Here is an 11,849-nt window from a genome sequence, read left to right as displayed (position 1 = left end):
AGCGATCCGAGAGGATGCTGGTCCCGCCTGTGCACTTGTTCCTTCTGCTTCTCCAACGCGGCGAGGATCCGAAAGGGATGCTGGTTCAGCCGGCAGCCTGCCTGCTTCCCATTCCGGGGAACCGGAGGATTTCCTCCCCCCCCAGCCCCTTCCCGTGGAATACGAGCTCACGGAGAGAGCTGCCAGACCTGTCCCTCCATGTCTGATGAGTGGGCATCCCTGCCCATGGCGGGGGGCTTGGAATTAGATGTGCTCCAAGTCCCCTCCGACCCAAACCATTCCACGATTCCGTGATAATCATGGAAAATCTCGCCAGGATTGTTTCTGCCTTTCCATCCTCCCTCTGTGCTCCTAATTGAAACAGAGGATGTGGGGGATTACAGTGTGGCTGTCCCTCAAGACGGAGCAGAAGTGGAACAAGGGAGCGCAGCGCTGGAGTTTCTTTCCCGCTGAGTAATTAAAATGGAGTTGGGAGATTAATGTATTCTCCTTTTGTGCCTTCGTGTGGGTGGGAATGGGCTGGGGAAACGCAGTGAATGAGCTCCTCTCCTTTCTCCAGGGTCAGGATCGGGTGGGGAATGGCCGAGGTGACATTTTCCTCTCCTCCAGGAGGAGTCTGGTGTGTTGTTTTATCTCCCCATTTCTCTGGGACAGATAAGTGTGAATTAATCCCCCTCCGTCCTTTCTTTCTAAAGTCCGATGAGTTGTTTTTGGTTTTTTTTTTTTTTCTTCCTCATTGCTCCCTTAGGAACTTTGAAATTTATTCTTTGAAAAAAAAATTCCTTGTGGGAATCAACCCGTTCTCCTCGTGATTTTCACTGCTTTATAATAATTGCCTGTGCATGTCTTAATTAATCCTTTCCAGCAAGAGTTGGATGGGCTTCTTCTGCTGATAAATAATGTAAAAATCCATAACCACACTAACAAACTGCTCCTTCTGCCTGCGTTTTATTTGCAGTGCTTGTGGTGGAAGGGGAGGCCTCCCCTCCTCTTTTATCCCTGGTGTCATCGAAAGTGTTTTGTTTTTATATACATATAAAAATAACCACAAAATCTCGTATGCAGAGGCCTAACAAAGAGTGTACAAACTGGATCTGTGGTAAGGAGCTCTCCTGACACTGAGGATTGCTTATTACAGCACCCATCTGTCTGCACCAATTAATAGCTCATCCATAGGCTCGTTTGCAAAACTTGGGGCTCCTTTCGCAATGGAATCCTTCTCTTTTTGCTTCCTTTCACCTGGAATTGTTTTACTTTTCCCATGGAGGGGCGCTGGGATGGGCCAGGCTGTATATTTTGTTGGGCTTTCCTGTCTCTTGTAAATACATTCTTAATTTTATTTTTGGTCCGGTAATTAATATCTTGAACGTAAAATGGGAAAGTCCTGAAAGGACACGGTGAAATTTTTCCTGCTTTTTGCGTAGTTAAAAGTTTTGGGGTTTTTTAAAATTTTGTGGCTTCTTGGGTCTTTGTTTTTGCATGTTTTCTTCAGCTTGAGGTTGTGGGGGAAGGCAGAGGATGGGTGGATGTGTTTGGATCCTGCTGCTTTGTGTGTCATTAATATGATTTCTAGGGAGCATTCTTGGAGTTTTTCCCCAAGACTCCACATCCTGGCCTGGATTTGTCCGATTTCTGTGGTGCTGGCTTTAACTAGTGTGAGCACAGTTCATCTTAGGTTGCTTCTGGACCTTTTTTGTGAAGGGTTTTCTACGGATCACTGCAATTACACCTCAGTTACAGCGAGCAAAAAAAAATCCCTTGCTCATCCACACTGCAAGGTGACCTCACTCAAACTGGGGAACAAAATCCTCTGGAGCTGGTTTAGGAGAAACAAACAAGCAAACAAAAAAAAAATTGTGAATCCAGAGTTCTGGAAATGACAAAACACTCCAAAGGTTGGGGATTTCTTTTCGGAATCTGAGGAATTTGAATTTTCTGTTATTAAAATGTTAAACCCAAAGGAATGGATTCCAATGGGATTAAGCACCTTGTCCGACATGGGATCACAGACTGGTTTGGGTTGGAAGGGACCATTTATTTCCAGTCTTTCTGCCAGGGAGCTGTACAGAGCTAAGCAGGAGTTGGTTTTATCTGTCTGTAACTTGTGGTGTCCTGGTCAGGAGCTGGGAATGCGCAGAAAGGCTCCAGGGCTGGCCGATGCTGCCTGGCAGATGGGACAGTTCAGCTCTTTCGTTTCTTCCCAGAGTTGCCAAATGGTCCAAAAGTCAGTCTGAGAAATTACATTTCTAAAGTCAGAAGGACACAACTTTTCAAGCTCGTATCAACTTGAAATTGGCCTTGAATCCGGTGTGGTCACGTGGGACATGTGTCAAACACTGTGGCTGCTCTGGATCTGTTCAAGCTCAGTGTGTTGACTCTTCACAGCAGCATTTACTTCAGAGCACCAGCTGAGATTTGAGCTGTGTTGGTTCTACCACTTCAGGTGTGGAGGGAGTTCTCTTTTCTGCCTTTTTTTTTTTTTTTTTTGTTTTTTTTTTTTTTTTTGTTTTTTTTTTTTTTTTTGTTTTTTTTTTTTTTTTTGTTTTTTTTTTTTTTTTTGTTTTTTTTTTTTTTTTTTGCTCATCTTTTTGTTTTTCCTGGGTTTGGAGCTTTTCCTATTTCTGTTTTTTCCCTATTTCAGTGCTGCCTCAGCCACGGCTTCCCCACCAGTCTCTGTGAGAGCGAGAAGCAGCCTGTGAAAGCGAGTTGTCAAATGAGCTGAATTTAACATGCTTATCTTTAGCAGCTTGGTCTTTTCTTCCTCTTTGCATGTTTGTTTTTAACCAGCCTGTCTTCAAAAAGCTCCAGCCAAACCCTTTCCCCTCTCGTGATGCTGCAGAGAAGCCCAGAATTGTTTGGGTTGGAAGGAACCTCTCCAGATTATCCCGTCCAACCCACAAACTGCACCAAGGGTTTAAAACCTTCGTTTTTCTGGCCGTAAGATGGGCCTGTGTAAATAAAAATGTGCATCACAGCACACATCTGGTAATTAAATCCTTCCTATCTCTCGCTGTGTTTGCATTGGGGAGAAAGGAAAAACTGTTCTCTCAAGATTGGGAATGTGTGCAGGTTTGTGGTTGCTTGCTTTTGGGGATACTGATGGAATATTTGGAGTTTTCTAAATTTCTTGTTACTTTTTAAACACTAATTCACTTGAAAGCAGCTGGTTAGAGACTGGATTTTGGAAATTTTACCTTTGTAAGATGAAATTGTTATTAAAAAGAGGCTTCTTTGTGCTCTGAGGGCTCTGTGAACTTTTCCCACCTCCAATTTCAGAGCTTCTCCCATGGACGAGCCCAATCTGCTGAGTCCCCGTTCTGCTGAGAAAACCCAGATCCAGCCCCAGGGAGTGATTCCTGTTTAAATTGGCTCCACGGGGAGAGTGGAACTGGCAGAGCAACCCTAAAATTCCCCTCTCTGGGAGTGTGAGGAGAAAAGGGGTGGTCAGAGAACATCTTCTGGCTGATTCTCAGCTGCTGGGGTGGTTTCTGGCGGGGAGGATGGAGGAGTGCAATTAAAATGGGTTTGGGACAGCAACAAGAAAAGCAGATTAAAATGCCACATTTGAGCCCAGGTAGCCAAACCTCCTTGGGCAGGCCAGTGGCGAGCTGGGACTTGCGGGGTTGGTGCTGGTGACTGGTTTTGTTTTTGTTTTATAATTATTCCTCAGGAGTTCCGAGGCCGTGCAGAGAACGAGATGCTATCGCTGTGCGTGGAGCTGCTGAGTCACAAACAGCCTGGTTTCAGTGTGGCCAAGTTGAAAGTGTGGGGTTTTCTAAAAATATTCTGTCATAATCAACGTGATCTCCTTGTTTTCACCATTTTTGGGTGGAGTCTCTCTGCTTTTCTTCCATTTAGTTCTTCCATCAAATTCTTCCATTCATTTCCTCCAGGAATTCAAAAGAAAACAAGATTAAAACTTGCAGAAGGACCTTGCAGGAGAAGTTGAAGCAGTTTGTCTGCCAGCAGCAATCCTTAGGAATTGAGAGGTAAAATACTTTCATGGATTAAAAGGGGTTTTAGTGAGTTCTGTCTGTTTTGTGTTCCAGGTTATCCAGGAAAAGAAGGAAGCCTCTGGAGCGCTGCTGTGTCACCATGGGGTCCGTGGTGTGGGAATGTGGTTGAAATTTTAATACTTCATTCATGCCACAGAAGGCTGAGAGGGGAAAAAAAAAAAAGGGACAATTTCTCAAATACCATCTCCTGGACTGAGCTGAGGATGTTGAATACAAAAGCTCTTCCAGCTGGGAGGAACCTCAAGCAAGGCCTGGAAATATCAAAGTGAAAACTGCGGATCCACGAGGAGCTGGAAGATCTTCCTGCCTGGGCTGCGCCCCTGGCCCCATTCCCGGTGTGGAAGGATGGCTTTTGGCTGGATGCTGTGTTCCCTGTGGATTTTGGATGTCTGGGTGGCCCCCACGGGAGGGCACAGCCTGTTCTCCTGCGAGCCCATCATCCTGAGGATGTGCCAGGATCTGCCTTACAACACCACCTTCATGCCCAACCTCCTGAACCACTATGACCAGCAAACAGCAGCTCTGGCAATGGAGGTAAAGCGATTTTTTTTCCATAAATAAGTATAAATATTTTTAAAATATACATATGTATAAAAGATATATATAATATGAATAGATATAAAAATGTTTGGTCTTTAGTTCACCAGTAATTGACAAGAGAATCCAACCAAAAAAAACCACCAACAAACCAAGGTAATGAATAATTCAAATATAACCCCAAATGCCATATTCTAAATAGTTGAACTATTCCATGACTGCAGATCCTGCCTAGTTGGATATCACTGAGTGGGAAATACTCTGGATGTGCTTGTTAGTTTAAATATCTGAAGTCTGGTTTATACAAGAATTTTTTAGTGTATTTTCCATCTCACCCAAGGAGTTTCCTTACTTGGAGTTCTGAGATATGACTAAAATGAGTGGAAATGCAGAATATTAATCAAGTCTTGCTCTCAACCTGTTCAAAATTCCATGAGGGATTTGTGCAGATTTGGTTTATTTGTATTTTTTAAAGTGTTTGGGAACCCTTTGTGGGTAAATCTGTGGTGCTGTAGACTGAGAAATGAAAGAATAATCCTGTGTTTCCTTCTTGGAATGCTCTTCCTGACAGTACAGAAACTGAATTTCATTGTTCTTGTTAAGTGATACAAAGCCTTGGCTTTGTGTGGCCTTTCCATGGAAGAGTTTGGAATTGGATGTGGTGGATTTCTTTAAAATTGAGCTTCTTGCCCTTCAATTTGCTGTTTGAAGGAACTCTGGACTTGGATTGCAATGGCTCCTTTGGATGGCTCTGGAGATTCCCGTTACCCTGAACACGGAGCAAAAGGAGTGAATTTTGTTATAGAATTGGTTCTGGCGAGTTCTGAGGCCCTGGCACAGAATTCCCAGAGAAGCTGGAGCTGCCCCTGGATCCCTGGCAGTGTCCAAAGCCAGGCTGGAGCAACCTGGGACAGTGGGAGATGTCAGGGTTGGAATGGGATGAGCTTTAGGATCCCTTCCCACCCTGGGATGAGCTTTAGGATCCCTTCCCACCCAGACCATCCTGGGATTTAATGACTTTATTTATTCATTCATTCTCCAACCTATTTTACACCAGTTTCCAGCTGGTTTCCTTCAATCCGCTTTTGGGTTGTGCTGCAGTTAAACCCCCTGGAGATCTTTGAAAGCTCCTTTTTATCCCCGAGGCTTCTCCTCTCCAGGTGGAAGCGTTCCAGCTCTCTCCCTGCAGTGTCCTTCTCCAAGTCTTGGCCTTCCCTCCTGCATTTTTTTGCTGCTTCGTTCCTGGGATAATTTGAATTCCCTTCCCCTGTCCCTTTTGTTTTCCAGCCTTGTCCTGGTCGGTGGCACTTCACCCGGGCCGTGGGCACCATTTATGGTTAAAACCCCACTTTTCACTGATCGTGGCCAGCGCTGTGCCCATTTTCCAGACTTTCTGCTGCACGTCAAACCCGTGCTTTCAGAGAACTGTCAGAAACATAATTTCTACTCCAGACCCGTTTCTGGCCGCCGCTGGAAGCGGAGCAGTAATTCCATGGACCAGAACAACGGGTGCAATTATCCCGATTTTTGTGAAGCAGCTTTCTGCCTCCGAGGGGGGAACTGAGGAGGGGGTGAGCGCTGCTCCTCTGCCCTCTGAGGTGCGAAACGCGAGTTAAAAGCAGGAATTACCTGGCGTGAAACGCTGCAATTCACACCGAAGCCATTCTTAGGCTTAGCACGGGGCGCGTTGGTGGCGTGGGTGTGTTTAACACTCCCTTTTGCCAATAAAATCAGCATTTAAGGCGGCAGTTTCAGCCTGGGGATGGATTATGGGCTGCTTCTGAGGAAGGGTGAAAAGGCTTTATCAAGCTTCAAATTCTCCCACTGCAGGGTTTTGAGCAGCAGCAAAAAAAAAAAAAAAGACTGAAAATCCACAGCTTTTCATCAATATATTCCCATTCCTTGCATTAACTCAGATTGCACTTTAATATACGCTTAGGGAGAGGGAAGTTTTTATTGTTTGGCTTTTTAGGCATTATTTAGTGGCTCTATTATGGAGCACTCAAATGCTGGGCTGATCGAAGTCTGTTGAATGTTGCATTGTGGTATTTTCTGGGAACGTCTCTGGTCTCCAAGCCCCCTCCCTGGCTGCTGTGAACGTAAAATAATGTAGCAGCAGAATCGGGGTGATTCATTTGGTGTGCTGCAGGGAAGGCCTTGTCATTCTCACAGTTTTCCACTTTTTCACAGCAGTTCCTGATTAAAAAAAAAAACCCAAGAAGAGTTCATCTTATTTGTGCTGGAAGGGCACAATACAACGAGGAGTGGAGGTGAAGCAAAAATGAGAATTATTGTAGCTGTTGTCTTGCCATCAATAAATTCAATGTACTTCTCTTCCCATACTGCTGGTTGCTTAAAAACTTATTTATTATTTCTTGAAAGCTTGGAAAAATCAGTTAAGTTGCCTTTTTGAGACTTAAGGCTGGTGTAATTCCTTCGTAATTGTAATAAAGTCACATCATCAGGTTAGAGAATCAATAAAATCGGGGAATCCCAGAATGGTTTGGGTGGGAAGGGACCTTAAAACTCATCCAGTTCCAACCTGGACACCTTCCACTATCCCACGTTGCTCCAAGCCCCATCCAGCCTGGTCTTGGACACTTCCAGGGATCCAGGGGCAGCCACAGCTTCTCTGGGAATTCTCTTCCAAGGCCTCACCACCTTCACAGGGAGTTACTTTTCCTCAGCATCCCATCCAAATCTCCCTTCTTTCGGCAAATAGAATATTCCATCGAGGTCCCTGCTGGAATCAGCTCCCAGTCCTTGATTTACTCCTGGGAGAGATAATTCCTTATAAGCTTTGTGCTGTGCTGCAGCCACGAGGCTGCTTTAATCTGGGAGCACTGAAGGGGGGAAGGGTGCTGCCTCCAGGAGCGTTATTTTATTCCCAAATATCCCTGAAGGATCTTGGTCCTTTCGGCAGAGGACGAGCACCGATCCAAGCTGGCTCTGGCAGGGACTGAAATGAGAATTATTTTGCCTCTGCTGTTGTAAAAGCAGCAATAAAGGGGTGCTGGCACCCCAGCGCTGACAGAGCACGGAGCCACGAGCTGCTGGTGTCCAGGGCAGGAACTTCCCAGCTCCTGTGGCCAGGATGAGCTGTCCAGGCTGGAGCAGAGCCGGGAGCTGTCCAGGGCTTCTCGCATCCCGACTCCGGAGGGTCCCTGCGGAGCTGTCTCATCCAGCGTGCTGTGAGGCGTTGGTGAGGTTTTCTATAACCTGCTGGCAGGCTGCTTTTTGGCAATACCCATCAGGAATCGCTGGTTTCAGCAGTGCTGGTAGAACTTCCCTCCCAGACATTCCCGAGGATGCTGCTGCGGCGTCGGGATGGCGCTGCTCCCCCGGCTCCGCGTGTTACATAAATCCATAAATCCTGGGCTGATGGAGAAGTCAAATTACCCCTCTCCCCCCTTGGGGACCTGACCTTGTTTACCCATCTCTTTGGATTATTATTGCTCCAAAGAATTATCTTCTGTCCCTTTTCCACTTAATATTCCTCCGGCCTTGAAGGATTTGCTGACGTGTGAGCGTAGCCAGCGGTGGGGGTTTATCTGCCTTAATTCAGGTTTTGTAGGCAAACATTTTGATCAGAAAACGTGGAAGTTTGGGGCCTGTTGGAGCCCGTGGCCACTCACTGACAGCTTTTGTCACTGCTGAGGAGAAGCAGTTTAATTTGATGATTGCCAGGCTTTTGGAATTAAATAAGCTCCCAGCGCTTCTTTCTCTTCACCCTGATTTTTATGGGACCCCACAAATGATGGTGGGGATCAAAGAGGCTTTAAAGGACAGGAGCCAGACATGGCTGAGGGCTGAATGGGTCCCTCTGAGTTGTCTTTTGGGATTATACTGCAGGTCAAAGACCCTAAAAAGGAGATGACGCAGTCACCATATGGCCAGGGAGACAATGTGCTCTTCCTTTGCACTCCATTCCCATTTTCCTGACCCAAAAAGAGAAGCAGTAGGGACTGAGGGATGCAGCTGGGTTGGCCAGGACATGGAAAAGGGGGAAGTGGAGAAATTGTGTTGTCCTGCAGTTGTTCTGGGGTTTGCAGTGTGAGGGAGGAAGCTGGAAGGGCAGAGGAGTGATGTCCCCTCGTGTGCTCCTGCTCCATCGGCATCCCAGGGGTCACCAGGGAATCAGGGCACTGATACAAACAGACACCCCAGTCATGGATTTTTGGAATATTTAGAAGCAGAGCCAGTTAATTCGCCACAGAATATCCAACCACAGATGTGAGGACATCTGATTTTTCATACTCTGTTTCAAATTTAGCTGTTTCTTGCCTGTTTTGGTGCTCACAGAGGACAATTCCACGGACCTCACACGCTGCAAGGTCTGCATGTCCTTGCCAGCCCTGTTTTTGTCACCTTTGGAGTCTTAGTTCATTTTTTTCATCTTCTTTCTGAAGTGGGGGAGAACCAGAGTGTGCTTAAAATGGCGCCAACAGAAGGCATAGCTGTATTTATTCCCAGCCCAGTGCCAACATCTGGGATCAGAGGGATTTTTCCAGCAGAGGTAGGTCAGGTATTAAGTGGCTCATTTAGTGGTGTTTCTTTGCTAATAATCACCAAGGATGGGCAGAATGTGGAGTGGAAAATCCTTAACTTCTTACCCCCTTAATTCCACCTTTATTCCTTTTCTCCTTCTGCCTTCCCTGTGCTTTATATCCCAAATTTCACACTTCTCCTTGGCTTTCTGTATTCCTCAGTTCTGCCTCCCAACCTCCTGGAAGCACAGGCACATAAAGCTAATGGAGAAGGGGGTTTTAATCAGGCTGCTGTTGTGTAAGCAGCCTGATCTTAGGCACTAATTTGCAGCAAGGATTAATTTTCTCGTTAGTGTGTGCGATTATGATCCCTGCAGAACAATGGAGCCGGGCAGGATCACAGGGAAGCGAGCGGTGCTCCAGCTGATTAAAGCCTTCTCTTTCATTAATTTTATATTCTCTTATCCCCAGCTGGAATTTTTACCTTAGATACAGCCACGTAAAGCTTTTAAATTTGTTTCATTGTTAAAGCAAAGCTGGGCTCGCAGAGATGATTCCGCGGCGTGCGGGCAGGGCCAAGGAATTCCTCATCGTGTCCTTGGGAATTCCTGCTCGAGGAATACCTGGGGCTTGTCTGTTCGAAATGCAGCAGCAGCCTCTGGTTCAGGCTTGATCTGCAAAGGGCACCGGTGTTATGCAAAGGTGAAATCCTTAGTGGGAAAGAACAATCTGGGAAGAGCCAGGGCTACATCCCCGAGCAGCTTTCGTACAGAAATGAGCGTGATCCGACAATTCTGTAAAATGAGGTTTCTGAGGGAGCAGTTCAGCCTTGGCTGGGCTCGTGCTGGAGCCATGCATGGGATCCTTTTTGCAGGAAGATCGGAGATAATCTGAGGGAATGTTGCAAGTTCCGTGGATAGTGCCTGATTTCGATGGTTTGGACAGGAAGAGCAGCCAGGGGAGGTGATAATTTGCACTCAGATGAAACGCAGAGCTCCGCGTTTCATGGACCTGCGCTGAGGTTGGTGGAGGCCTAAGGAAGAAAGGGAAGGAGGCTGGGAATCTTGGGAAGCAGTTAATCCAGACAAAACGACATCCAGGAATAGGTGCAGAGAAGATGGAATTTTCAGCTGCTGCTGTGTGCAGTGGTTTGTGTTTGGGGGATGTGGTGACTCTCAAAGTTGGCAGGACACAGGGAATGGCTTCCCTCTGCCAGGGGGCAGAGTTGGGTGGGATACTGGGAAGGAATTCCTCCCCGTGAGGGTGGGAAGGGGCTGGGATAGAATTCCCAGAGGATTTGTGGCTGCCCCTGGATCCCTGGGAGTGTCCAAGGCCAGGCTGGACAGGGCTTGGAGCACCCTTGGTGGGAGCTGTCCCTGCCCGTGGCATTTCCAGGTGGGATGTATCCTTCCTTAATTGTTCCACATCACGTGGAGCAGTCTCTGAGTTGTTCCTTCCCACCCCTGCACTCCAAGAAACCAGAGAAAGGCACCTGAGGGCTGAGCTTTACTGAAAGAATGAGCACTAAGAAGAGATTTTCCTTCCAAAATGAACACAAAGCACACGAGGGTTCAGACTCCTGCCTGGGGATCACCAGTGCCCAAATATTAAAGCAAAATCACAGGCGTGAGAAACCCTGAATTTTTTCTCTGCCTAACACATCTTCGCCAGAGAATAATTTAAGAATTATTGATTTTCAGTCTTGGATGTTTGTTAATGAGAGCAAGGTGCCACGTGAGCGTTTTTAGAATGCTGACTACGGCAGTGAGAGGAAAAACGAAGAGAATGAAAGGGTTGGGGGTTTTGTGAAATTGATAAACCAGCGCTTGCACGCTGGGGATGAACTCTGCCACCACGTTCGTATTTGCCTGGATCAAAGATTAATTCTGAACGACGATTCGAGTGGAAATAGGAAGGGGAAGTTTAGCCTTAATGGCTTAGTGCAAACATGGAGGGCGGGGGGGGAGGAAAAACATTACTTTTACATAAAGATACAGTTGAAAGTAAATGCTGCACGTCTTAATCAAGATGTATTCACAGGGGGATGTTTTCGGGGTCAGGGAGGCAGATGGCTCTGCAGCGTGCCTCGTTCTGCAGCAGCTGGTGCAGCCTTAAGGAGGAATTATCAGCAAAGGTGGAACGCACGCGGGTTTATCCGGAAGAGTTGAATACAAAGTACTGCGCAGCCAGTTGTCGCTCTGCAAGTGTAAATTCAGGTGCCAGGGAATGTTGTGCTGCTGGAGCATCTGGGGAATATTTGTTTTACCTTTTGCCACTCCCTCACCCACCACAAGGTCACAGATATTTGGGTTTTTTTGCTCAAAAGCCCCAGAGATGGGTCCTTCCCATCTTTGTGAGGGCTTTGTGTAAAAAACAGGCAGTGATGTAAATAATGTTTGACTGCTTAAAAGCGGGCTGGCTTGGCTGGGATGTGCTTTTTGTTTTGCTGCTGCTTGGAAATTGGCTTTCCCCTGCTTTTTGTGGTGTGGGATGGTCATTCCAGTTACAGGGTAGATGGATCCAGAGGGGAAATCACCCCAGAGTGAGAAGACGAGGAATAAATCTGGAGTAACTTCGGCACCGAGGAGCAGTTGTCAGAAATACTTGTCTCGCTGGCATGGCTGCAGTTTCCTTCTTTGATTTTGGAGGCACTGGTGAGTTTAGAGGAAGTTCAGGTGGCTTTTATGGGTTTGAGGCACCTTCCACTGTCCCAGGTTGTTCCAAGCCTCGTCCAGCCTGGCCTTGGGCACTCCCAGGGATCCAGGGGCAGCCACAGCTTCTCTGGGAGTGCCAGCCCAGCCCCTCACCA

The 11,849-nt window shown here is 46.8% G+C and overlaps 1 protein-coding gene across 2 annotated transcripts in view; it reads left to right on the top strand.

Annotated features, from left to right (window-relative positions):
• Window positions 1–2,605: 2,605 nt before the first annotated feature.
• The window catches only part of FZD3 (frizzled class receptor 3), a 41,679-nt gene continuing 32,435 nt past the window's right edge, over window positions 2,606–11,849 (top strand). The window contains exon 1 of one of the 2 annotated variants that reach the window (XM_008631044.2): window positions 2,606–4,550. In XM_008631044.2, coding sequence (XP_008629266.1) covers window positions 4,362–4,550 — 189 coding nt within the window. In that variant the 5' untranslated portion in view covers window positions 2,606–4,361. Of the gene's footprint in view, window positions 4,551–11,449; window positions 11,695–11,849 lie in introns of those variants that run through there. The other variant, XM_017730863.1, reaches the window with a different exon arrangement.

This window comes from Corvus brachyrhynchos, unplaced genomic scaffold (genome assembly GCF_000691975.1).
Source record: "Corvus brachyrhynchos isolate BGI_N302 unplaced genomic scaffold, ASM69197v1 scaffold203, whole genome shotgun sequence".
Lineage (NCBI taxonomy): Eukaryota > Metazoa > Chordata > Aves > Passeriformes > Corvidae > Corvus > Corvus brachyrhynchos.
The sequence above is the reverse complement of the archived record's forward strand: the minus strand, read 5'-3'. Positions and strand labels throughout refer to the sequence as shown.